This window comes from Pan paniscus, chromosome 12, assembly GCF_029289425.2.
Source record: "Pan paniscus chromosome 12, NHGRI_mPanPan1-v2.0_pri, whole genome shotgun sequence".
Lineage (NCBI taxonomy): Eukaryota > Metazoa > Chordata > Mammalia > Primates > Hominidae > Pan > Pan paniscus.
The window spans coordinates 98,988,257-99,014,558 of NC_073261.2; the positions used below are offsets into that span (position 1 = coordinate 98,988,257).

General features: G+C 45.2%; 1 protein-coding gene across 1 annotated transcript in view; it reads right to left on the reverse strand.

Annotated features, from left to right (window-relative positions):
• The window catches only part of GCKR (glucokinase regulator), a 28,167-nt gene continuing 1,865 nt past the window's right edge, over positions 1-26,302 (reverse strand). Inside the window, exons 3-19 of the mRNA XM_003827113.5 lie at positions 26,087-26,155; positions 25,392-25,460; positions 24,918-24,991; positions 24,507-24,573; positions 24,265-24,318; positions 22,479-22,573; positions 20,074-20,179; positions 17,853-17,971; positions 17,113-17,211; positions 16,807-16,904; positions 16,381-16,457; positions 15,916-16,012; positions 15,618-15,715; positions 15,441-15,524; positions 4,749-4,898; positions 1,093-1,227; positions 1-421 (exon numbers count right to left, since the gene is read on the reverse strand). Of these exons, the coding sequence (XP_003827161.1) occupies positions 251-421; positions 1,093-1,227; positions 4,749-4,898; positions 15,441-15,524; positions 15,618-15,715; positions 15,916-16,012; positions 16,381-16,457; positions 16,807-16,904; positions 17,113-17,211; positions 17,853-17,971; positions 20,074-20,179; positions 22,479-22,573; positions 24,265-24,318; positions 24,507-24,573; positions 24,918-24,991; positions 25,392-25,460; positions 26,087-26,155 (1,662 nt within the window). The 3' untranslated portion in view covers positions 1-250. The remainder of the gene's footprint in view (positions 422-1,092; positions 1,228-4,748; positions 4,899-15,440; positions 15,525-15,617; positions 15,716-15,915; positions 16,013-16,380; positions 16,458-16,806; positions 16,905-17,112; positions 17,212-17,852; positions 17,972-20,073; positions 20,180-22,478; positions 22,574-24,264; positions 24,319-24,506; positions 24,574-24,917; positions 24,992-25,391; positions 25,461-26,086; positions 26,156-26,302) is intronic.

Below are 26,302 nucleotides of genomic sequence, written 5' to 3' on the forward strand. Positions count from 1 at the left end.
TTAACTTTCCAAAATAAGACATTTCATTTTATTTCTGAAATCAGAATAAGTCGGTGACAGTAGAAACCAGTAGGTCGAGAGCAAGAACTCTCCCCCAAAGTGGAGAGAATATTTCTCCCTACCCTGGGCTGCGGATGCCCTGGAAACGGGGCTTCTTCCTCCCACATGTTCTGCTGGCACAAGTCCCCTTGGGCGGGCTGGGCTGAAGTGGGCAGGGTTGGGCCCCTTTCACCCACCCAGAAACATGGGTTTACTGAACGTCAGGCTCTAGGATCTCGAGGGGGTCTGCAGTGCGCTTCTGACCTGGCCCAGCAAGAGCACTCCTGACAGCCTCACAGACAGAAGGAGCTGCAGCCAGGTGTGCCTGAGCCTCAGTGATCGAGCACCGGAATAGGAGGCTCAGCAAGGCGATGGGTATCACCTGTGAGGAAGAGGCAGTGGGCACTGAAGCCTGAGGGAATGAGGTCATCAGAGAAAGAACCCCGGAGGAAGGTCGGGCGCAGTGGCTCATGCCTGTAATCCCAGCACTTTGGGAGGCCGAGGTGGGCAGATCACTTAAGTTCAGGAGTTTGAGACAAGCCTGGCCAATATGGTGAAACCCCATCTCTACTAAAAATACAAAAATTAGCCAGGCATTGGTGGCTGGCACCTGTAATCCCAGCTATTTGGGAGGCTGAAGCAAGAGAATCCCTTGAACCCAGGGGCAGAGGTTGCAGTGAGCCGAGATCGCGCCACTGCACTCCAGCAGCCTGGGTGACAGAGCAAGACTCTCTCTCAAAAAAAAAAAAACAGAACCCTGGAGGAGTTAAAGCATTTGACACAGGAATCAGGAGCCACTAGGTTAGATGCAAATAGGATGTTATGAAGATTAGAAGGTGGTAACGAGGTGGATTAAGAGCAGAGAGAAACCTTCACTTTGACCAGGAAAACTCCTATTCATCCTTCAAAACCCAGTCCAAAGACCCCATGAATGTGGAGGTCCTTGTGAGCAGAGTGCCACTGAGCTTTGTAAACCCAGTGCCGAACAAACTTCCTGACACACTGAAAGTGCTCAAAAAGTATTTGTTGAATGACCAGCAGTGGGCAGGATACCTGTTCCTTCTCATGTGCAACCTGGACATGGCAGGAGATGGGAGCAGCCCGAATATCATCTGACAGTGGCTGGGGAAAGTGGATCGCTCGGAGGAGGCTCTCGATGCATCGAGCCTTGGACTGTCCAGAGAACCGCTAAGGAAGAAGTGGTAAGATCAGTGTCAGGCTAAAGGCCAGAGGAACTAAGAATGGAGTCAAGGGAGAAGAATGAACTATGAGAGTGAGAGGCTGGGATCCCGAGGCCTGGCTATAGAGGCTGTAGATGATTTGTCCATGTTGGCAATCCTAAATTGTAATTCCCAGGTGTAAAGAAAAACTAGGTTAAAGGGGTTGGTGGTGGGCTTGACTGGCTGGGTTAAACTGGAGGATTAATGGCAAATTACTCAAATTTGCATATGTGTTCCACCAATCCTGTAGGTTGGTAATCTGGACTCCCTCTCTCTAGTTTCCTCTGTAACCAAATCCATCTTGCACACTAATGTAAGACTGTTCATCTGCAAACACTGCTTCCATTTTGTCACTACCCTCCTCTCTGTCTAGCTCAGCATTGTCCAGTAGAAATATAATGCAAGGCTGGGCACAGTGGGTCACACCTGTAATCCCAGCACTTTGGGAGGTCAAAACAGGAGGATTACTTGAGCCCAGGAGTTCGAGACCAGCCTAGGCAACACAGCAAGACCCCATCTCTACAAAAAATAAAACAAATTAGCTGGGCATGGTGGCACCTGCCTATCGTCCCAGCTACTCAGGAGGCTGAGGTGGGAGGATTGCCTGAGCTCAGGAGTTTGAGGCTGTAGTGAGCCGGATGGTGCCAATGCACTGCCCTCCAGCCTGGGTAACAGCGTGAGACCCTGTCTCTAAAAAAAATAAAAATAAAGAAAAAAATATAATGCAAACCACATATGTAAGTTTAAGTTTTCAGTAGCTGCATTAAAAAAAGAAATAGGTGAAATTGGCCAGGCACAGCAGCTCACGCCTGTAATCCCAGCACTTTGAGAGGCTGAGGCAGGTGGATCACAAGGTCAGGAGTTGGAGACCAGCCTGGCCAATATGGTGAAATCCCGTCTCTACTAAAAATACAAAAAAAAAAAAAAATTAGCTGGGTGTGGTGGCGCATGCCTGTAATCCCAGCTACTCAGGAGGCTGAGGCAGGAGGATCACTTGAACCCAGGAGGTGGAGGTTGCAGTGAGCCAAGATCATGCCACTGCACTCCAGCCTGGGAGACAGAGTGAGACTCCATCTCAAAAAAAAAAAAAAAAAATGTGATTTCACCTATTTCTCCTGACCTTGTGATCTGCCTGCTTTGGCCTCCCAAAGTGCTGGGATTACAGGTGTGAGCCACCGCGCCTGGCCTGAAATCAATTTTAATAATATATTTTATTTAACCCAATATATAACCCAATGTAAACAATATTAAACATTATTAGTCAGATATTTTGCAATATTTTTCTATATTCGGATTTTGTGTTTTGAAATCCAGTGTGTATTTTGCAACTAGAGCACACCTCAATTTGTTTTTTTGTGGCTTTTTTTAATTTTAATTTTATTTTTTGAGAGATAGTCTCACTCTGTCACCTAGGCTGGAGTGCAGTGGCACTATCTTGGCTCACTGAAACCTCCACCTCCCAGATTCAAGCTATTCTCCTGCCTCAGCCTCCCTAGTAGACAGGACTATAGGCCTGTACCAACATGCCCGGCTATTTTTTTATTTTTAGTAGAGACGGGGTTTCACCATGTTGGCCAGGCTGGTCTCGAACTCCTGACCTCAAGTGATCTGCCTGCTTCGGCCTCCCAGAATGCTGGGATTACAGGCGTGAGCCACCGTGCCCAGCCAGCCCACCTCAATTTGGGTGCTAGGTTTGCAATGCTAAAAAGCGAAATGTAGTCCTACCAAAATATTAAAGTTACATTTAATTTAAAAAGTATACAGCTTTGGTTTTTACATAAAATTAAAAATTCAGTTCCTCAGTCACACTAGCCACATTTCAAGTGCTCAATAGGCACATGTGGCTGGTGGCCAATGTTTTGGACAGCGCAGGTCTAGCTACATTTGGCAAAGTCCAAATTCCTGCCTGGCTTTAACCTCCCACATCCCTCCCCTTCCTACTTCTTCACAATCCCTCACTGTGCTCTAAAGTGACTCGCCACTCTGGTTAGACCCGTGTCCCTCACATATCATGCCCAGTCCCCCTTCTGGGACTTGGTGAATGACCTAACAGGAATGCTCTTCTGTCCACCTATCCAAGCCATAACCACCAGGCCTAGCTCAAATATCACCCCTTCCATGAGGCCTTCTTTTTGCTATAATGCATTCTGACCCCCACCTTCTTTATACCTCCACTGGACTTCAGTAAGGACCATAGTTTATTTTGGGGACCTGGTGGGTGCTCACTAAATGTTCATTGATTGATTCCTTTCACATAGGGTTGCCAGATTTTGTGAATAAAAATACAGGACATCCAAATATATAATGAAAAAAATCAAAAATATCTCAAATATTGCATAGGGCATACTTGATGGAAAAATTATTCCATATTTATCTGAAATTCAAATTTAACTGGGCGTCCTGTATTTTTATTTGCTGAATCTGGCGACCCCATTTTCATGACCATCTGTCATGCCGTCTGCTCAACATCCACTCCTCCTTCTGGTATCAGCACCTTGGTTTTCCTCTGAGGATCTATCGCTTCCCCATGCTCAGGTAATGAGGTTGGATTGAGGCTCACCTCCCAGCCCTTCTTCCACCACCATCCTGAAGGGAAAGCACATGAACCAGACTGGGCAGAGCATCCCTTGCTCTGGAGAACAGTGATTGCTTCAGGGACATGCATGTGTCCCAAGCAAGAGCCCCCGACCAGGCATTTGCAAGAACCACAGGACAGGCAAGCACTTTGCCCACTAGTGTTGCTACGTAAATTGTCAGGCTGGCACTACTGGTGGCCAGTTTGCCACCTAATGGAAAAAACTTGCCTAAGAATGAGAGCAACGGCCGGGTGCAGTGACTCACGCCTGTAATCCCAGCACTTTAGGAGGCTGAGGCGGGTGGATCACCTGAGGTCAGGAGTTCGAGACCAGCCTGGCCAACATGGCAAAACCCTGTCTCTGTTAAAAAATATAAAATTAGCTGGGCATGGTGGGGGGTGCCTGTAATCCCAGCTACTCGGGAGGCTGGGGCAGGAGAATCAATGGAACCTCAGAGGCGGAGGTTGCACTGAGCTGAAATAGCACCGCTACACTCCAGCCTGGGTGATAGAGCAAGACCCCATCTCAAAAAAAAAAAAAAAAAGAATGAGAGCAACACAGGGGAAAACAGAGTTAAGGGTGGAAAGTTCTGGAACACATTAGATTCAGCTGCCCTAAGATTGTTCAGTTATATCAGCCATCATTTTCTTTGTTTAGCTTAAACCAGTATAAACTTGTTTTCCATCACGTTTGTAACTGAAAGAGTCTTGCCTAATAATTACAATTTCACAAACACACCCATGTGTGCACACACACTCCTTAAGGGGAAGATGCACCTAATAGGAGGAGCAGAAGCACACAGAAAAGGCAGCCTGTACCCTTGCACATTTCCATACCTCTGCAAAATACCCTCCTCTGGCAGCCTAAGCATTGAGGCCAGGCCCCACCCAACCCTGCCCCATCATATCCCTACCTGCAGCATGGCCAGCGCCCGCCAGAAGAGCTTGGAGTTGCTAATCCGAAGGTCCAACATGTGGTTTTGTAGGATCTTACCAAGAAGCACATGAGCACCTGTACTCACTGTATTCAGCACCCATTTGGTGCTTAGCTCACGCTGGAACTTCTGAAAAGGGCAGACACATGGGAGTGTCAAAAATTAGAGGACAGAAAAGCAGCAGAGTGAACAGGGCCCTGTTATCAGACAAGAAACCAACTGTCAAGAAACACGGACCAAAATGCAAACATGATTTGTTTGAGCAGCCCAGGGTTTAAATGTTAGGGCAATAGATGTAAACCAGGATTGTCTCAGGCAAACCTGGTAGCTTCACCCATTTGTGTTTTTGACCCCTAGGTAGACAGACATGTTCTCTGAGTCCTTCCACATTAGAATTCTGATCCTGCTGAATCATTCCTTTTTCTCCCCGGGTATCAGACAGGAGGAGTGGGATTCATTCCACTAAACCACAGGCTTCTTGAAAGGGCAGAGATGGTGACTTATTCTGCTCCAGGGCCCCAGTTTTTTAGACCATGACTGACACATGTTTGCTGATCAATACATTTGTTGAGGCCGGGCACAGTGGCTCACTCCTGTAATCCCACCACTTTGTGAGGCCAAGGTGGGGGGATCACCTGAGGTCAGGAGTTCTCAACAAGCCTAGCCAACATGATGAAACGCTGTCTCTACTAAATACACAAAAATTAGCTAGGAGTGATGGCATACACCTGTAATCCCAGCTACTCGGGGGGCTGAGGCACAAGAATCACTTGAACCCGGGAGGTGGAGGTTGCAGTGAGCCTAGATTGTGCCACTGCACTCCAGCCTGGGCAACAGAGTGAGACTATGTCTCAGGGGAAAAAAAAATGTTTGTTGAAAAATGAATTCTATTTAATTTTTCTAACAGCCCTACAGAATAAGTTTACCTATCCTCATTTCTACATATGAGGAAACTAGAGGTCAGAAGTAAATTAACTTGGAGAAGCTCATATGATAACGAGATGGAGAATGAGGACCTAAATCCAGGTCTTCTGATTCAATGATGAGGGCATTTCCTACTTTGCCACAAATATCTCCTGGATGAATGAGACAACCTATGTAAAGGCATGTTGAAAACTAAAAAGTTGTACAAACATGTGGTATCGCGAGTATAAAACTGCCCCTTGTTTTTGGCCCTTATATCTTGTCCACCTTGGGGCGCTTATAACACCTATTGGCACATTAGCAGGGAAACTGGGGCCCAGTAAAGGTGTTGAGGGGATTAATTAATTGGTGATATGGTTAGGCTTTGTGTCCTCACCCAAATCTCATCTTGAATTGTAATCCCCATAATCCCCATGTGTCAAGAGAGAGACCAGGTGGAGGTAATTGAATCATGGGGGGCAGGGGGCATTCCCCCATGCTGTTCTTGGGATAGTGAGTTCTCATGAGATCTGATGGTTTTATAAGGGGGCTCTTCCCCCTTCACTTGGCTCTTCTCCTTTCTGCCACCTTGGGAAGAAGATGCCTTACTTCCCCTTCACCTTCCACCATGATTGTAAGTTTCCTGAGGCCTCCCCAGCCATGCTGAACTGTGGGTCAATTAAACCTCTTTCCTTTATAAATCACCCAGTCTCGGGCAGTTCTTTAGAGCAGTATGAAAATGCACTGGCCAAGGTGGGCGGATCATGAGGTCAGGAGATTGAGACCATCCTGGCTAACATGGTGAAATCCCGTCTCTACTAAAAATACAAAAATTAGCCAGGCATGGTAGCAAGCACCTGTAAGTCAGAGCTACTTAGGAGGCTGAGGCAGGAGAATCGCTTGAACCCAGGAGGCAGAGGTTGCAGTGAGCCTAGATCACGCCACTGCACTCCAGCCTGGCGACAGAATGAGACTCCATAAAAAAAAAAAAAAAAAAAGGTACTAATACACGTGGTCCTAGCCAGGCTGAGGAAACAGGCTACTGCTACTTTTACCTCTTTATTCTGAAACTCTAGAAATAGCTGTTCACACAAAACCCTGGAAGAGGGTATATTGAAAACATTTTAATAAGTGAATGTCCACAACACTAAATATAAGAACAGCATGAAATTTCAGCATGAAACTGGCCAGTAAGTATGCAGTACTGATGCTATAGGGTGCGTGTCAGACTGCACTTTGGGAGAGAGGTCAATTAGATCTAGGTTATACCACTAACCATTGATACCATTAACATTAACACCATTAACACAAAAATATTTTAAATTTTACAAAATTTGGAGTGCGACACATTCATTTTAAAGTACACATGGAAAAATCGGCCTGGATATAGCCAGGAAAATCCTTAAAAAGAAGAATAGGCTGGGCACGGTGGCTCACGCCTATAATCCCAGCACTTTGGGAGGCTGAGGTGAGTGGATCACTTGAAGTCAGGAGTTTGAGACCAGCCTGGCCAACAGGGTGAAACCCGATCTCTACTAAAAATACAAAAGAAAATTTGCCTGGTGTAGTGGCGCGTGCCTGTAATCCCAGCTACTTGGGAGGCTGAGGCAAGAGAATCACTTGAACCTGGGGGGCAGAGGTTGCAGTGAGCCGAGATCATACCATTGAACTCCAACTTGGGCAACAGAATGAGACTCCATCTCAAAAAAAAAAAAAAAAACAAGAATGAAGAACAAACCCTATTGGATACCAAACATACCATAACGCCTCCATAATTAAAACATATGGTACCAGCACATCAATAGACAAACCAGTGGAACAGAATAGAAAGTCCATAAATAGACCAATGCACATAGAAATTGAGTATGTGACACAGATAGCACCCTAAATCACTCAGGAAAAGATGAACTTAAAAAAATTATATTGGAGCCAGGCACGGTGGCTCACCCGAGTAACCCCAGCTCTTTGGGAGGCTGGGACAGGAGGATTGCTTGAGGCCAGGGATTTGAGACCAGCGTGTGCAACATAGCAAGAACCTGTCTCTACAAAAAAAACAAAAATTTTTTTGTTTAATTAGCCAGGCATGGTGGCATGTGCCTGTAGTCCCAGCTACTTGGGAGGCTGAGGTGGGATGATTGCTTCAGCCCAGGAGTTTGAGGTTGCAGTGAAATCTGATCACATCACTGCACACCAGCGTGGGTGACAGAGTGAGATTCTGTCTCAAAATATATATATATATATATATATATATATATATATATATATGAACAATTGGATAATCACTTGGAAAAATAAATAATTGGATTCATGCCTTACCCCATACATAAGAATAAACTCCCAATAAATGAAAGATCTAAGTGTTTAAAAAAGAAAAAAAGAAACCATCTCTACTAGCAGAAAACATGGATGGAATTCCTTTACAATTTAGATGTTAGAAAAAGCTTTCTGGACCACGCCTATAATCCCAGTGCTTTGGGAGGCAGAGGCGAGTGGATCACTTGAGGTCAGGAGTTTAAGACCAGCCTGGCCAACATGGTGACACCCCTGGCCAACATGGTGAAACAAAATTAGCTAGGCATGGTGGCAAGCGCCTGTAGTCCCAGTCACTCGGGAGGCTGAGGTGGGATGATCACCAGAGCCCAGGAAGTTGAGGCTGCAGTGAGCCATGATCACACCACAGCACTCCAGCCTAGGTGACAGAATGAGACCCTGTCTCAAAAAAATAATAAAATAAGGCTGGGCGTGGTGGCTCACGCCTGTAATCAGCACTTTGGGAGGCCGACATGGGCAGATCACCTGAGGTCAGGAGTTCAAGACCAGCCTGGCCAACATGGTGAAACCCTGTCTCCACTATAAATGCAAAAATTAACTGTGCATGGTGCTGGGCACCTGTAATCCCAGCTACTTGGGAGGCTGAGGCAGAAGAATTGCTTGAACCTGGGAGGCAGAGGTTGCAGTGAGCTGAGATCACATCACTGCACTCCAGCCTGGGTGACAGAGCAAGACTCCATCTCAAAAAACAATAATAATAATAGTAATAAAATAATAATAAATAAATGAAAACTATACAGAAGTGGCATTTCTAATCTATCAGGTTGACAAAATCCAAAAACTTCATGAAACTCTCCAAGAGGCTGTAGGAGAGCAGCATTCTTGTATATTGCTGGTATGGAAAGCAAAATAGTAAACCCTATGGAAGGAAATTTTGCAATATCTAACAAAATGGCATATGTATGTACCCTTTGACCCAGCTCTAATACTTCTAGGAATTTATCCCAAAGATACTCTTCTGACATTATAAAAATACATGTACATTCATTACATCATGATTGATCATAGCAAAATATGGGAAACCTATATGTACTACATAGGAGATTGCCTGAGTAAACTATTACATATGTGGAAACACACAAAGGTAAAAATTAATGAGGAAGAGCTCTATGATCCAATATGGAGTGATTTTCAGAATATCTTCTTAAAGCACAAAAGAGTATAGTAGACTGCCTTTTGTATAGGAAGTGCAAACTTATACATATGTACACACACACTTTTCTCCAAAAAGAAACATAGGAGGATAAGCCAGTAACTAATTAAACTAATTCCCTACAGGTATGAATGGAAATGGAATGAGACGGCAGATATATTGATGATGTTGGAAATCAACATTATCACTAAGGGAAAGAGGAAGAAGAGTGGGAATATATATACAGTATATATATAGATGTATATATAGATGTATGTGTGTGTATATATATATATACGCAGACACATTCATCTGTATGTAAACAAATATACATATGTATATGTATGTATGCATGTATATATACATAAACACACACATACACACACCCTTATTCTTTCTACTGATAGGGCTTAGAGGCAAAGACACACCAGTAGCAGTGAACATACCTAGCATTTGGGTTTCTAAATACTAGAACCCACTAACAAGATCAGGTCTCCTCAGAAAAATGACTGACTCCAGGGCTGGATCAGGGAAAGTATAGGTGAGCCTGGGTCAGTGGTTTTGTGTTCCTGCATAGGAGATTGACAGGGCAAACTATTGTTACACACACACACACACACACACACACACACACACACACAAAAATGCAAATAATAATAATGAGGAAGAGATCTATAAACTGCACTGCGGTGATTTTCAGAATATCTTAAGCAAAAAATGCAAGATATAAAAAAGATGCTACCTTTTGCATAAGAAGGTTATTATTACTTTACAAAAAGAAACACAACAAAGAGTGTTCAAATACTGATGTGGATATGTCACAAGGACACAGGAACCAGCTTGAATGAACTCTCATTTTGAGCATTAAAATAAATAATGAATAATAAGAATGGATTAAAACACATTTAACAACAACAAAAAATTCATGAGTCCATATCGACACTAAAAAAACAAAGATAGATAGGGTAGATAGGACGGGGAGAGAAGAAAAAGATTTTCTTTCTTTCTTTTTTTTTTTTTTTTGTGACGGAGTCTCGCTCTATCACCCAGGCTGGAGTGCAATGGCACGATCTCAGCTCACTGCAACCTCTACCTCCTGGTTCAAACAATTCTCCGACTCAGCCTCCTGAGTATCTGGGACTACAGGTGCACACCACCACACTCAGCTAATTTTTGTATTTTAGTAGAGATGGGGTTTTGCTATGCTGGCCAGGCTGGTCTCAAACTGCTGGCCTCAAGTGATCCACCTGCCTCAGCCTCCCAAAGTGCTGGGATTACAGATGTGAGCCACCGCATCTGGATGAGAGAGATTTTCTTTACAGAAGAATGCCAACTACTGAATATAGATGGAAGGGATAGAAATAGAAAATCACCATTGAAAAACTACCATAGTAATAATTAATTCAACCAAGAATCATCAGTGGATGCTAAAACCATTGGGTGAAAGATTGCTGAGGAATAGGATACAGAGAAATCTAACAGACACCATCCTAGCTAAACAATGGAATGTAGCATCACCAATAAAGGGGCAAACTGACATCAGGTACCTCCCGATGTGATACACTGATAAGGGCACAACTTCCCCTATGCAGTACTCCTGCCAAAAAATTTAACCTGAATATCATGAAGAAACAATCAGGCAAATCCAAAGTGAGGCATATTCTGGAAAACAACTGACCTGGACTTACTTCTAAGATATCAATGTCATCAAAGAGATAAAGAACAACTGAGAAACTCATCTGGAGTAAAGGAAAACCCAAAAGACCTGATAACTGAATGCAGTGCATTATCCTTGATTGGATCCTGGATCTGGGAAATAAAAACAATACAGGAATATTTGGGGAAATTTGAATATGGTCTAGATAATAGATAATAGTATATTAATTGTCATTTTCCTGAGTGGAAAAGTATATTGTAATTATGTAGGTGAATGCCCTTGTTCTTAGAGGACACATGCCAAAGTAATTAGTATAACGTATCAGGTATCTCCAATTATCTTCTTTTTTTTTTTTTGAGATGGAGTCTCACTCTGTCACCCAGGCTGGAGTGCAGTGGCATGATCTCGGTTCACTGCAACCTCCACCTCCCAGGTTCAAGTGATCCTCCTGCCTCAGCCTCCCAAGTAGCTGGGACTATGAGCATGTGCCACCATGCCCGGCTAATTTTTGTATTTTTAGTAGAGATGGGTTTCACCATGTTGGCCAGGCTGGTCTTGAACTCTTGACCTTGTGATCCACCCACCTCAGTCTCCCAAAGTACTGGGATTGCAGGCGTGAGCCACCACGCCCGGCTTTTTTTTTTTTTTTTTTTTTTTTGAGATGGAGTCTTGCTCTGTCGCCCAGGCTGCAGTGCAGTGGCATGATCTCAGCTCACTGCAACCTCTGCCTCCCAGGTTCAAGCGATTCTTCTGCCTCAGCCTCCTGAGTAGTTGTGATTACAGGTCCAAGCCACCACGCCTGGCTAATTTTTGTATTTTTAGTAGAGATCAGGTTTCACCATGTTGATCAGGCTGGTCTCGAACTCCTGACCTTGTGATCTGCCTGCCTTGGCCTCCCAAAGTGCTGGGATTACAGGCGTGAGCCACCGTACCTGGCTCCAATTATCTTTCATATAATTCAGGGGAAAGGAAAGAGATGAAGCAAATATGGCAAAATGTTAATAATTGATGAATCCAGGGAAAAGTATATGGGTGTTCCTTGCACCATTTTCGTATTTTTCTGTAGGTTTGATTTTTATCAAAATAAAAGTGTATCCACTGTCACTTCGGAGGGCAAAAAAGAAAACAAAACAAAACAAAATAAAAGTGTAGGAACAGTTTACATCGAAAATATTTCTTTTTTTTTATTTTTAATTTTTATTTTATTTTATTTTTTTTGAGACAGAGTTTCACTCTTGTTGCCCTGGCTGGAGTGCAATGGTGCGTTCTCAGCTTACTGCAACCTCGGCTTCTCCTGCCTCAGCCTCCCGACTAGCTGGGATTACAGGCACCCACTACCATGCTCAGGTAATTTTTTTGTATTTTTAGTAGAGACAGGGTTTCACCATGTTGGCCAGGGTGGTCTCGAACTCTTGACCTCAGGTGATCTGCCCGCCTTGGCATCCCAAAGTGCTGGGATTACAGGCGTGAGTCACGGCGTCTGTCAAAAATATTTCTATAGCTAAAGATTGACCAGCCCAAACAAAGCCTCTTTATTTCAAACAATTCCAATTCATTTAGAAAGATAAAACCAGGCTGAGTGCAGTGGCTCACTCCTGTAATCCCAGCACTTCGAGAGGCCAAGGCAGGCGTATTACCTGAGGTCCGAAGTTCGAGACCAGCCCGGCCAACGTGGTGAAACCCTGTCTCTACAAAAAAATGAAAAAATTAGCAGGGCATAGAGGCATGTGCCTGTAATCCCAGCTACTCAGGAGGCTGAGGCAGGAGAATCGCTCGAACCCGGGAGGTGGAGGTTGCAATGAGCCAAGATCACACCACTGTACTCCAGCCTGGGCCACAGAGCGAGACTCTGTCTCACAAATAAATAAACAAATAAATAAAACCAACATCAACCAAAAGGCAAAAAACACAAAGGAAAAGATTGATAGATTTGACTATGTAAAATTTTAAATAAAATGTCTCTACATAAAAAACGTAAAAACAAAAGAAAATATTAAGCTGGGAAAAATATAGAAAAGAAAGAAAGGGCTACTGTTTTTGCTATACACACCCCTTCTTACAAATAAGAAAAAAAAAAATACCCCCCAAAGAAAGAATGGGTAAATAGACCCAAAAGACAAGAAGCAGTACATGAAAGACAAAAAAAAAAGTATCAAATGGCCAATATATATTTTTAAGTAGTCCACCTACACAATAATTAAAGAAATATAAATTAAAACAACACTAAAATGCCCTTTTGTTGCTTTACTGATTAGCAAAGATTTTTTTATAAGAATGCTATCCAGTATGTATAAGGGTGTAAGGGAACAAGCAACTTCACGCTTTATTTATAAACCTCTTTGGAGGGCAGTTTGGCTATATGTATCAAAAAGCTTCAAAATTTTACATCCCCTTTGACCCAGTGATTTCGCTTTTGGGGTTTATCCTGGTGAAACAATTGAAATGCCTAAAAGATGTGTTTATAAGGATGTTCACTGCAGCACTTTAATAAAAACCATAATATTGAAGTCTCTGTGTCTGATAATCGGAGTTAGAGTAAACAATTTATGGTACATCCATACAGTGGAATATTACATTGACACTAAAAATGATAGTAGTGGCCGGGCGTGGTGGCTCACGCCTGTAATCGCAGCACTTTGGGAGGCCGAGGCGGGTGGATCACAAGTTCAGAAGATCGAGACCATCCTGGCTAACACGGTGAAACCCCGTCTCTACTAAAAAATACAAAAAATTAGCCGGGCATGGTGGCGGGCGCCTGTAGTCCCAGCTGCTCAGGAGGCTGAGGCAAGAGAATGGCGTGAACCTGGGAGACAGAGCTTGCAGTGAGCGGAGATCGCGCCACTGCACTCCAGCCTGGGCGACAGAGCGAGACTCCATCTTAAAAAAAAAAAAAATGATAGTAGTGATCTATCAGATGAGAACATGTCCCGGCATGATAAAAATAAATAATAATAATTTTTGAAAATGATGGTGATCTATTAGTACAGAAAGATGTTCATAAAGCAACTTTAAAACAGCATATCAAGTATGGTCTTACTTTTGTACAAATATATTTATATATGCATATAATAGAAATTTAAAAGGACATTCTCCAAAATTTGTTAGAGTGTTTTTTTTTTTTTTGAAGATGGTGGATTTGGAGTGATTTTTTCTTTTTTGCATTTCTGTAATTTGTAACGTTTTACTATAAAAAATGTATCTATAAAAAATGTATGGCTGTTGAAATGAACATTTTTCTTTAAAAATACAGTGTTTTGGCTAGGTGTAGTGGCTCACGCCTGCAATCTCAGCACTTTGGGAGGCTAAGGCGGGTGGATCACTTGAGTCTAGGAGTTGGCAAACAGCCTGGGCAATGTGGAGAAACCCGATCTCTACAAAAAAAATACAAAAATTAGCCAGTCATGGTGGTGAGTGCCTGTGGTCCTACCTACTTGAGAAGCTGAGGTGGGAGGATCAGTTGAGCAGGGGAGGCGGAGGTTGCAGTGAGCTGAGATGGCACCACTGCACTTTAGTCTGGGCCACAGAGTGAGACTTTGTCTTTAAAAAATAAAAAGAATGAAAGACATTGGAAGGAGAGTGGATTCCCTGTTCAGGGGCAGAGAAACTTCTGCTTCTATACGAGTTCTGAGTCCAGGTAAGTCAGTGTTTCAGCAGTGTCTGGTCAAGCCAGGAAACTTCTGACAGACATGGTTTGAATAACGAATAAGAGACCACATCTCTCCAGAGCAACCCTTCAGGGCCCTGATTCTGCCCATGGAGGGTGGGCAGGTGGTGTATGAGAAAACTGAGAACCAGAGATGTAAAATTGCTTGCTCTCTTGGGCCACACTGTAGAGCTAGACCGGCATCCAGAGCTCCCAATGCCCACACAAAGCTCTAAATTGCAAAGAGCACACACACTGATTATTATTTCTGTAATTATTATCAGTATTTGTGCTGGATTATAATTCATTGGCAAGCAGGGACTATATGCACATAAAGTTATCTGCAATGAATTCAGCATAGTAAACTTGCAAAAAAAAAAAAAAGGTGTGGTAAAAGCTTTTGGATAATGATGATGACTTTGGTATCAAGAATTAACCTGTCCCAGCCAGGCGCAGCGGCTTACACCTGTAATCCCAGTACTTTGGGAGGTCAAGGCAGGCAGATCACTTGAGGTCAGGAGTTCGAGACCAGCCTGGCCAACATGAGGAAACCCTATCTCTACTAAAAATACAAACAGTAGCCGGGCATGGTGGTGCACACCTGTAGTCCCAGCTACTTGAGGCACGAGAATCGCTTGAACCCAAGAGGCAGAGGTTGCAGTGAGCCAAGATTGCACCACTGCACTCCAGCCTGGGCGACAGAGTGAGACTCCGTCTCAAAGTAAAAATAATTAACCTGTCCCAAAGGACAAATGAACATCTGTCAGGTGACTGGAGGCTTATCCCGCAACTTTTTGCATATTCCTAGAGACAGCTGAGCCCAGTAGTTCATTGCCTTGGGAATTCTGACTAGTAACCTGGTAACCCATGACCTTGCCCAGCTGGCTTTGTGAGGGTCAGAGAGGTCTCCAAGCTTTCTGCCCTCCAGCCTTGGGTTTTTTCATTCCTGGAATCCCTCACCCTCTGAGCCCCTTACTGCAGATAGGACCTTCTCATTCCCCATACCTGGATGAAGTTCCCTTCATATTCAAAGAAAAGCAGTGGCCATGTGATGCTGATGATGGAGGGAAAGAGCTTCTTCAGAGGGATCTGGAGAGAGAGAAAGAGGAGCAGGAGAGGCATCTCCAGGAAGGCCTGGCTGCAACTGCCACCTGGGTCCCTTTGTCACGGCTGGACTCTCACCGGCAAGGTCTGACCCACGGTGCTGTGTGCCAGGGCCTGGATGTGGTTGGTCTTCTCTTTCACCTGCTCCACTATAGTCTGCACCTCCGTGAGGTTGTCTAGGAGAAGGGGAGGGCATCAGAGTCGAAAGGCTGGCTGTGCAGCTGTTCCTCCTGCTCCCCTGGCTGGGGTCCAGTCAGGATATTCACCCCGTCCCTCCCTCTGAGCAGGTACCCTAAGACCCAGAAAAACAACAGCTCCTCTGAATCATTCTATTTCCCCCCTCCCCACCCCTCACCACTCCCATCTTCCCTCTCACCATCCAGGGTGAAAATGAAGACCACAGTATCGATTTCCATGAGAGAGGGAAGGATGGAAGTCAGGAAGTCCTCCTGGGAGAAGGTGAACTGGGGACCCTGGGGCAGAAGAAGATGGGAGGGTCCCTCCCATGAAAACATCTAAAGCACAGACTTGAGGACTAAAGGGGGCCGTGGAGGAGATCTAACACTTTTGTGCACAGGTGAAAGAGCTGAGGTTCAAAAGGTACAGTGTTTTGCCCAAGATTATGTAACAAGTCAGTGGACTAGGGCCAAGTTTGGGGACTGGATCTAGAGCTTTCCACACTGCCCATGCTAAGCCAAAGCCTCATGACTTCTGACCCATATTCTCTTCTCTGGACCGTCTATTCCAATGAACTTCCCACCTAGCTCCGCCTTCCCCTTTTCTTCCACCCTCAGCACACTAGTGATCTCCCCAGCTTCCCCAAGTCCTGTTCTTCTCCGACCTGGTTGGTGAGCTCAGCCTTCTGGTTAAACATGTCACTGTGATCACCAATGAGAAAGCCACGGACATCTCGGAAATCTAGGAAGTTTAAGAACAAGGAGAGAGGAGTGATTGGCTATATAGGAAAGGAAGGTTCTAGGCTTCATGGGGAGAAAATGGGACTGGGAGGAAAAGTGGCAAGTGGGGCGTAGAGTGAGGAGTAGCCCTTGTGGGAGGCCATAGTTAAGCACAGGGGTGGGAGCTGAGAAGGGATCAAGGACTGAGTTGGGGTTCTAAGGAAGAAGAATTTGACTGAAGTGCCTATTTAGATAGGGAAGGTGGGACACTGAGGAACACCCATGGGTTGGGAGTAGGACAGTGTTTGGAGAGCAGCCCGAATGGTTGGGATCAGGAGGAAGCAGGAAGAACATCTGGACTGGGGTCCCACCAGCACCAAAGGTGTGGATGCACTCTACTCCATCCATGATGGCAATGATGCCCAGGGTCTGCCAGCCAACCAGGTACACGTGGCCTTTCTTCTCCAGACTGAGAATGGGTCAGAGGTCAGGACATGAGAGATCACAGTGCAAAGAGGCCAGATATGTCCACAGAAGAACACAGGAGTCAACAAACCATGACCCTTCAACATGCAATCCTATCGCCCATACCATGTTAACATGTCTCACAGAGTCTCCCTGCTCTCAGTATTCTCCATCCGGGCCACATCCTCACCTCTAAACGCATATCCACACACCTGGTGCTGACACTCTTCATCAGGGCGGCAATCTTGGGGCTTTGGCTGTAGGTCACCTGATGAGCTCGCTCAAATGTCCGCAAGATTTCCAGGAGGCATCTGGGAGAAAAGCCACCAGCTCTCAAGAAGGGCCCAATTCCCCCTCAGAAAGCTTAGGTGCCTCCCTGAGCGGGGAGGTGAAGGCACAGCTCCCTTAGAACTAAATTCTGCTGGTCCCTGGAGAGGTGCAGAGAGTAGGCCCAGACTGCGTTCCGGAGGGGCAGCAAGGGCTTCAATGGGCAGAAAACAAAAGAGCAGAAAGAGGGACGAGTGCAGCAGGAAAGCACCAGGAGGAGCAGGATCTGAGAGCCACTGGGAAGGGGCATGAGCAGCCTAGGAGTGAGGCTAGAGACCCTGGAGAGGGAGGCAGGTCCAGAGTAGGATAAGCTCTACCTGCATGGCCTGGACCACCCCCAAATCAAAGGACCCTAGGGAGCCAGGCTAGCTTTGGAGGCCCCAGGCAGGCTCAGGGATTAGGTCTGGGCCTGAGGAATCCAGGATCCACTGGAAACAATTCGGACTCTGCAACTATGAGGTGGGAGCAACAGCATGTACTACCCAGCTCCCTTCCCAGGGGAGGCGTGGTGGGCTGCAGTCTTACTGCCACCAGCCCAGTCCTTGGATCTAGACCTGCCAATCTCCATCCACACCATCTCACACTCGCCTGACTCTGAGCTCTCTCTTATCCAGATCCTCCCTACCTTTGAGATGCTGCAATGCCCTGGTCCACAGTCTTATGGGCTGCTAATAACAGGGTTTCCAGCAGAATCTTGGTGGCACTTCCACCTTTCATCCGGGAGGAGCCGCTGAGACCCTCGGGCTGAAGAGGTGAAGACACCCAAGAGGAATTGGGAGAGGATGAAGACCCCGTAGACCACTTGTTAGTAACCCCCGGGCATGCATGTGATAGTACCAGTGGCCCCCAGTGTGCTTGTGAGGAAGGGTGCTGGGGTGGGCTTGACCGAGAGGAAGATTAGAAAGAGGGGAAGGGCCTCCTCTGATCACTCCTAGGTATACTCAGGACTTTCTGGAGAGGAAGTCACAGTGATTGGGTCTCTTGTCAGCTGGGTCAAGGGTTTTTCAGAGTGCTTTTCTTTTCTTTGTTTTCTTTTTTTTTTCTTTTTTTTTTTTTGAGATGGAGTCTTGCTCTGTCACCCTGTCACCCAGGCTGGAGTGCAGTGGCAGGATCTCGGCTCACTGCAAGCTCTGCCTCCTGGGTTCACGCCATTCTCCTGCCTCAGCCTCCCAAATAGCTGGGACTACAGGCGCCCGCCACCATGCCCGGCTAATTTTTTGTATCTTTAGTAGAGATGGGGTTTCACCGTGTTAGCCAGGATGGTCTCGATCTCCTGACCTCGTGATTCGCCCACCTTGGCCTCCCAAAGTGCTTTTTTTTTTTTTTTTTTTTGAGATGGAGTCTCACTCTGCCACCCAGGCTGGAGTGCAGTGGCACAATCTTGGATCACTGCAACCTCTACCTCCCAAATTCAAGCGATTCTCCTGCCTCAGCCTCCCAAGTAGCTGGGATTACAGGCACCTGCCACCACGCCCGGCTAATTTTTGTATTTTTGGTAGAGACGTGGTTTCACCATGTTAGCCAAGCTGGTCTTAAACTCCTGACCTCAAGTCATCTGCCCGCCTTGGCCTCCCAAAGTGCTGGGATTACAGGCGTGAGCCACCACACCCACACCAGAGAGTGTGTTTCTTTCCAAGAAATTTCTCCCCCACTTCCACCATTTTCTGTGGTAGTTTATCAATCCAAATACCACATGTCATATGCTTTGGACAGACCAATGAAGAAGTGACTGCAGCAGTCCAGATGTGGCACACAGCACACCAGACAGACAAAGAGGCTACAGCAAACAGAATGATAACAGTAGTGACTGAGGCTGGGTGCGGTGGCTCACGCCTGTAATCCCAGCACTTTGGGAGGCCGAGGCGGGCGGATCACCTGAGGTCAGGAGTTCGAGACCAGCCTGGCCAACAGGCTGTCTATTAAAAATACAAAAATTAGCCAGATGTGGTGGCAGGCACCTGTAATCCCAGCTACTCCGCAGACTGAGGCAGGAAAATCGCTTGAACTAGGGAAGCAGAGGTTGCAGTGAGCCAAGATCAGGCCATTGCATTCCAGCCTGGGTGACAAGAGCAAGACTTCGTCTCAAAAAAAAAAAAAAAAAAAAAAAGTAGTGACTGAGAAAAGAAGATTGAAAGCCATTGAAAGTCAACATTTGCAGGGAGGAGGAAAGACAGATGAGCATTTAGGAGGTGAAAGCCGTGGAATTCTTATGTCATATGGAATTCTACCTTCTTATCTCACAAAAGGAAGATGGAGGAGAATGTCGCAGATGGTGTGCCCACCACTGGTAGAGGGAGGCACGGGCTGGAATTTGGCTAAGGCCCTCGTAAGGCCCAAGTAAGGAGAAATGGTGCTAGTGAAATGTATGCGCAATCCAGATGAGAAAAAAAGGAACAGGAGAAAACAGCTTTCAACCTAAGAAGGGCCACCCAATTTTGGAGAGGATTTAGAAAGGCAGAAGAATGAAACAAAGCTGCACCCCATTTTTTAAAGCCCATATTTAAAATGTAAATATGTGAGAGAGACAGACTGAAACATAACAATGGCTATTCAACGCTCTCTATACATAGATGGCAAAGAGCTTCTTTAAATAGAAACTGTCCCAGACCGCTGAAGTGTTTAAGGCTTACCAATTTGAGAGAGAGGGTTGGAATGAAGACGAAATATCTTAAGGTGAAAATGTAAATGGGAAAATAGGATTTGGTTTATAACACTTTAGCTGACTCACAATACCTCAGGAATTTAAACAAGATATAATAGAACCTAAAATCAGAGGCCCCAAGGAAGTGGCAAGCAGTTCCCAGGTGTTGGAGGGGTGGAGAACATAGAAAAAGGAGAGGCCCTACCCCGATGGCAGGATTGAGCACAAAAGCTTTCTGTTTCTCCTGCATTTTCTGCATCCGCTCTGCTACTTGTCGGAATGTTGAACTCCAGTCTTCAATGGGGTCATTTCTGAGGTCCAGAGAGACACAAGGTGGGGAGATTGTCTATGAGGATCTCAAAGAAGGGCCTCAGCTGGGAGTCATGATCAAAGACTGCATTGGGATTGAGGTCAGAGGTCAACAACTTCATACAGACATATGCTTTGGAACTTTTAGAGGCACTGTGTCCCTGAACCCCAAGGACAGTGGTTAATAAAACATGCAGCACCTCAAGCCCAGAGCAAAGCCAACACTCAAGTTTAAAGTCCCAGCCTGAGACCCAAACTATCTTGTGTCCTGCTCCTTGCATAAGCCCCAATGCCATGGCTATACTAATGTCACTCTCTGCAGGTCCTTTAGGGAAGGCCTGTTATTCAAATGTCAAAATTGTCACCTTATTTTCCATCTTAGGGTCCATCAGAAGCCCTTCCCATTTGTGGGAATGCATTCTTCCCATTTGGAGGGAATACATCCCTCCAAAGAGTGAACCCTCAGTACCAGAGGGAGGGATAACAGTGAGGGAACCAAGCTTCAAGGTAGCACCTCACAGTTGTTGAACATTCCTTGAGTAAATTAATTGGGAACAAATAAACGTGTTCATGAGGCAAGAGAGCTACAGACTTGTTATCTGCTTAGTTACAAATCATGGAATCTCAAAGAATGACGATCTTCTTTAGTTGATTTCTAATGGCTTTGCTAGGGGATAATTTGTGAATCGCCCACTGTGGCAGGACCTCAAAGAGTTAGTTACTTCTGTACATGGCACCCCTAATTTCACCTTATCATCCCATCCTGCAAAGGTTCCCTCCCTTCTTGAACTATTTTTGTATTTTTTTTCTTCTGTATTACTTCTAGGGCAGACAAGTTTCACATATTTCATGCCCGTTGTATTAAATGTCTCCTGTCATTCTTCCTCAAACTATTTCTGAAACTTCCTAGAGTCCTAAGAAAGAGGAGACTAAAGCAGAGAGGGTTCATATCGTATGGTTTAACGTCGAGATTCCTAAACACAGCTGGGCATCCAAATCATCTGGGGAGTTTTGTTTTTTAATAACTACCCATTTCTGGGTACCAAGTCCACCCTAAGATTCAGATTCAGTAGTTCTGGAGTGGAGCCCAAAAATCTGTATTTTAAAAAAGCTTCCCAGATGACTCTGAAAATCAGCCAAGTTTGGGAGCCACTGATTTAAGGAACAACTGGAAGATCTCCACGCCTACGTTGTTTGAAATTCTTCATTTCACTTAGTCATAGGGCCTGAAATTAGCATCCACTGCAGCAGATACATTTTTGGTGAAGGAGAGCCCTCCATGAAAAGGATCAGGGTTAGGAGTATTTCAGATTCATTTACACCTTCGCATAAATTATACTACCGCCTAGAATCTGGAAGGTGAAAAAGCACCTTGGAAAAACCCACTTGTCCCCCTTCCCAAGACCACCGCTAAATACAAAAAGCTGCTCTAAAATAATCAACAAGCCTTTGCCGCATCCCTCTGGTGTCAGGAAGCCCTCAGCTTTGTCAGGTGGCCCACTCCAATGGTTTATTTAGCAGAGTTCCCCAAACCTGGCTGTGCATCAGAATCTCCAGGGTTGCTTTCAAAAAATAGATATTTCAGGGCCTTACTCCAAACCTACAAAATCAGACCTCTTACACAAGGAACTAAGAATCTTCTTTATTTTTTTGTAACATTCCCCAGGCAGCTCGTGCACAGAACCACATCTGAGCACTACTGGTTTAATATGTTGACTTATTCTGAAATAAGAGTGACCACTGACATAGAGAATAAGAGGGAGGTGATTTGGTAATGAGGGGCTCTCAGGGAAGGGAAGACAGTGAGAGATCTGAGGATCCTCGGGGGAGGAAAGGGGTGCCTGGAATGATGAGAGAGAATGGGCACTAAATAAGGGAACTGGACAAAGAGGAGTAGGAGGCCATCTGGCACCCACTACTACTACTTTGAAAAGGTGCTTGTGGCTCACCCCCATATGAAAGCACAAATCTTTGTGGTATGCATCTTCCTGACCCCATTTTATCCTCCATTTTATCCCTTGTTTCTCTTGCCTCTTCAATCCCTGTTTTGAATGTATGCTATCTTATATTTTATGCATCCTTTATAAGCTGCCTTTAATGCTTTCTGAAACAAGAAGAGAATCATTCAACCAACCAACAAACAAAAAACCTTATAAGCTTAGGGGCACCCCATATTTACTTTAATATTCTGAGATTTGGTGAACAAGACTATCTGTTCTCTCCCTTGTGGTTGTACTGTAGACTTTGACATGTTCCCCTCCAGCCTGCCCCAGGGCTGCCCAGTCATTCCAGAAGGCTCACCTGGCCATGCTCACTGGATTGAAGCCAACCAGGACTGGCAAGAAGACAGCTGTGTTGTTCATGCAGTAGTCCATCTGGCCTGCCACAAAGGGAGCCTGATGGTGAAGAGAGAGAAGGGCATGATGAGGGGGTCATTACTCTGAGTGGTGCCCAAGGCTCAAGTGCATCAGAATCCTTCAGAATGCTTATTCAAAATGCAGATTCCCAGGTACAGTCACAATCTACTGGATCCAAATTTGAAGGGGGAGCACGTTTTTAACAAGCACCTCAAGGGCACTACATTTTTAACAAGTTCCCCAAGGAAATCTTCTGCACGGTAAAGTTGGAATACTATTGAACTAAAATCGTAAACTCTTTGAAGTCAATATCCTCTTCTCTTTGTGTGCTTCCTTCCATATATAACACTGGTGGGATCTAGTTTCTGCGAAGTGAATTCTTAGAGCCAGAGAGCTGCAGAATTGAGAGGAAACTTGGAGTCATCTGGCTCAGTGCTTCTCAAACTACCTGGAAATCTTGTTAAAATGCTCAGTAGGTCCAGAGTGGGGCCTGAGATTTTGCATTTCTAACAAGTCCCAGGTGACACTGATGTTGCTGGTGCAGGCACCACATTTTAAGTAGCAAGGGACTAGTCCAGGGGCCATATTTTTCTGTAAAAGGCCAGATACTAAATACTTTAGGGTTTGTGGGCCCTATGGTCTCTGTCCAACTACTCAACCCTATGGCTATAGCATAAAAGAGGCCTTAGACCATATGTAAACAAAAATGGCTGTGTTCCAATAACTTTATTTTAGGGGCTGGACATGGTGACTCATGCCTGTAATCCCAGCAATTTGGGAGGCCAAGGTGGGCAGATCACTTGAGGTCAGGAGTTCAAGACTAGCCTGGCCAACATGGCATTCCTCATGTCGGTGAGCATCCTGGTCCCCAGTTTTCTTTTTTAGTAGAAACCCTGTCTCTACTGAAAACACAAAATCAGCCAGGCATGGTGGCATGTGCCTATAATTCCAGTTACTCGGGAGGCTGAGGCAGGAGAATCGCTTGAACCTGGGAGGAGGAGACTGCAGTTAGCCAAGATTATGCCACTGCACTCCAGCCTGGGAGACAGAGGGAGACTCTCAAAAACAACAACGACAACCAAAAAAAAAAAAAAAAACACTAACCTTTATTTTAGCGCCAGGTGCAGTGGCTCACTCCTATAATCCCAGCACTTTGAGAGGCTGAGCGAGGCAGGTGGAGCACCTGATGTCAGGAGTTCGAGACCAGCCTGGCCAACATGGTGAAACTCTGTCTCTACTAAAAGTGCAAAAACTAGCCGGGCATTGTGGTGGGCGCTTGTGATCCCAGCTTTTTGGGAGGCTGAGGCAGGAGAATCGCTTGAACCTGGGAGGTGGAGTTTACAGTGAGCCGAAATCATGCCATTGCACTCCAGCCTGGGTGACAGAGCGAGACTCCATCTCAAAAACAAACAAACAAACAACAACAAAAAAAAACTTTAAAAACAGGCAGCTGGCTGCATTGGCCAGCCAGTATAGTTTGCTTACCCCTGGACTAGTCCACCTATCTTGGTTGTTGATTGATTGATACACAGTTATTCTGAAATAGAATCCCTTCCCCATCTTCCCACATTCACACAACTTGATCCAAGTTAGTGAAACTAAAACCAAAATTCCTTGAGCAAACTTCCTGCTTTTTAGCACCGATCTCATTGATCTATCTTCCATGCTATTCCATTCCCACTCACTTCCTCTCTCTAAAATTGATCCACTCAACCCATCTTTTTACTCACAGAGAGTCCCACAGAAATGCCAATGACAATCACTCTCTTCTTCCCGGCAGCCACCTAGGAGAGGAGGATGGACAAGGTAGTGTAACTGGGAGGATTCCAGGGCACAAATCTACTGTGTGAGGATATCAGGGCCAGGAACAGGGGAGGGAGGAAATAGGCTTTGGCTGAATGCTGGGGCTTTTATGTCCCCATGAGAAGGAACAGATAGAGGTCTCTGGTCAATGTCAGTGAAAAGCACAGACCTTCTTCAGTTCCTCAATCCCGTGCAAGGCACTATCTTCTGTCCCCTCCCTAGAGGCCACCACAGACCTAAGAGGACAGACTCAAGGTCAGTGGCAGTGGCGGGGAAGCAGAAGCCTATGGTGTATTAGGGCAGGCTACATTAAGAGATGGGCATAAAGGGAAAACTATCATTGAATGAGCACCCACAGTTTGTTGGTGCATGATAGACACTCCATAGAGTTGAAAAACTCAAATACCTACAACAGCCAGTCAGGCGACATAAGTATGTGAAGTGGGCCAAGTGTAAGGGAATAAGGAATGGTGAGGACTAAGACAAGCCAGACACAATCTCTGTCTAAAGGTATTCAAACTGAATTTCTAAGAAATACTATTTAGGTCAAACAAAATATTCATAGGCTAACTTGGCTTACCTGTCACCCCCTGCAATGAGGTAGGTGTAAAGAGGTTTCTGTCCCAGACCTTTCATCAGCTGATTAAAGGACACCTGTCAAGCAGGGAGAGGATGTAAAGAGGTAATGACAGAGAAGAAACAATTATCTTGGATTTTCAACTCCTAGAGGGCAGAGACTATATAATGATTCTCTTAGACCAGTGCTTAACCCAGTCCTACATGGAATCTCGCACTTAAAGCTGCTACTTGGAGAAGATTAGTTGGTGGTGCATGGGATGTAGAGACATTGGCAACATACTGGCGGGACTCAGATGGGCTCAGAAGAAATGGGACTTCATGGTGACATCTAGCTTTTGGAAGAGAGAAAGAGCCAGGCTTGGAGTCCAGGTCTAGTGAGGGGGCCACCTGGGAGCTTAGTTATGATGATCTTTATGGTCCTGAGGGTCACCTCCAGAAGTGGAGGGGGAAGAAAACTGGAGACCAGGGTGCTCACCGACATGAGGAATGCCATCCGGCCAGAGGTGCCCCCTCCACTCAGCACAACCAGCCCCCCATCTGGCTCCTGAAGAAGGAAAGAGGCATATATTACCGGGGCCTGGCTCAGGTTGGGGGAAGAATATTCTTTTCTTTGTCAGTAATGCAAGAGGAATTGGAAAGACTCCTTATCCCTCCTCTCATCACAAAATTGAACAAATACATGCAATGTAGTGTAGCAAAAAGAACATTGGATTAGAGAAACCAGTTTGACTCCCATGTCTTGCTCCACTACTTGTTCAAATCCTTACTTCTCCCAGAAAGAACTGAAAGCAGCTTTGTCATCTAAATAAAAGTAAATAATAAAAGCAGCATTATCCAGCAATTATTAGCTCAGTGTATTTGAGCAAGCTACAGTGATTATCCTTTCTAAATCTTTTTTTTTTTTCATCTGAGGAAAACAAACAGAAGTCATATCAACTTCACAGGCTTTTGTGAGGGTAACAGGTGTGAAAGTAGATTGTCAATTATAAAGTATTAAGCAGAGAAGTTATCATTATTATTTATTAATAAGATGAAAATAAGGATCCAAAAGGGAGGATCTCCAAAAGGGAGAAAGGAGAATGAGATCTATCAAAGTGAGAAATAGAGACAGTAAAAAGAGAAAGAGGGAAACAGAAAAGTTTAGGCAGGGAACAGAAGGAAGGTTAGTACCTTCAGCACTTCCTGAACTTTCCCAGCCACCTGTACCATGGTGGTCAGAATGGATTCGCTGTAGAGTCTCTGTAGGGAATATGCAGGAATGAGAAGCCAAGAAAAGGAGGACGATGAATGGGGGAGGGGGTCTCAGGGTTTCCAATATTAGGAGCCATGGTGAGGGAGAGCAGAGGTGGGGTTGGGGTTGGCATGTTTATTTCCAGGGTCCAGGTC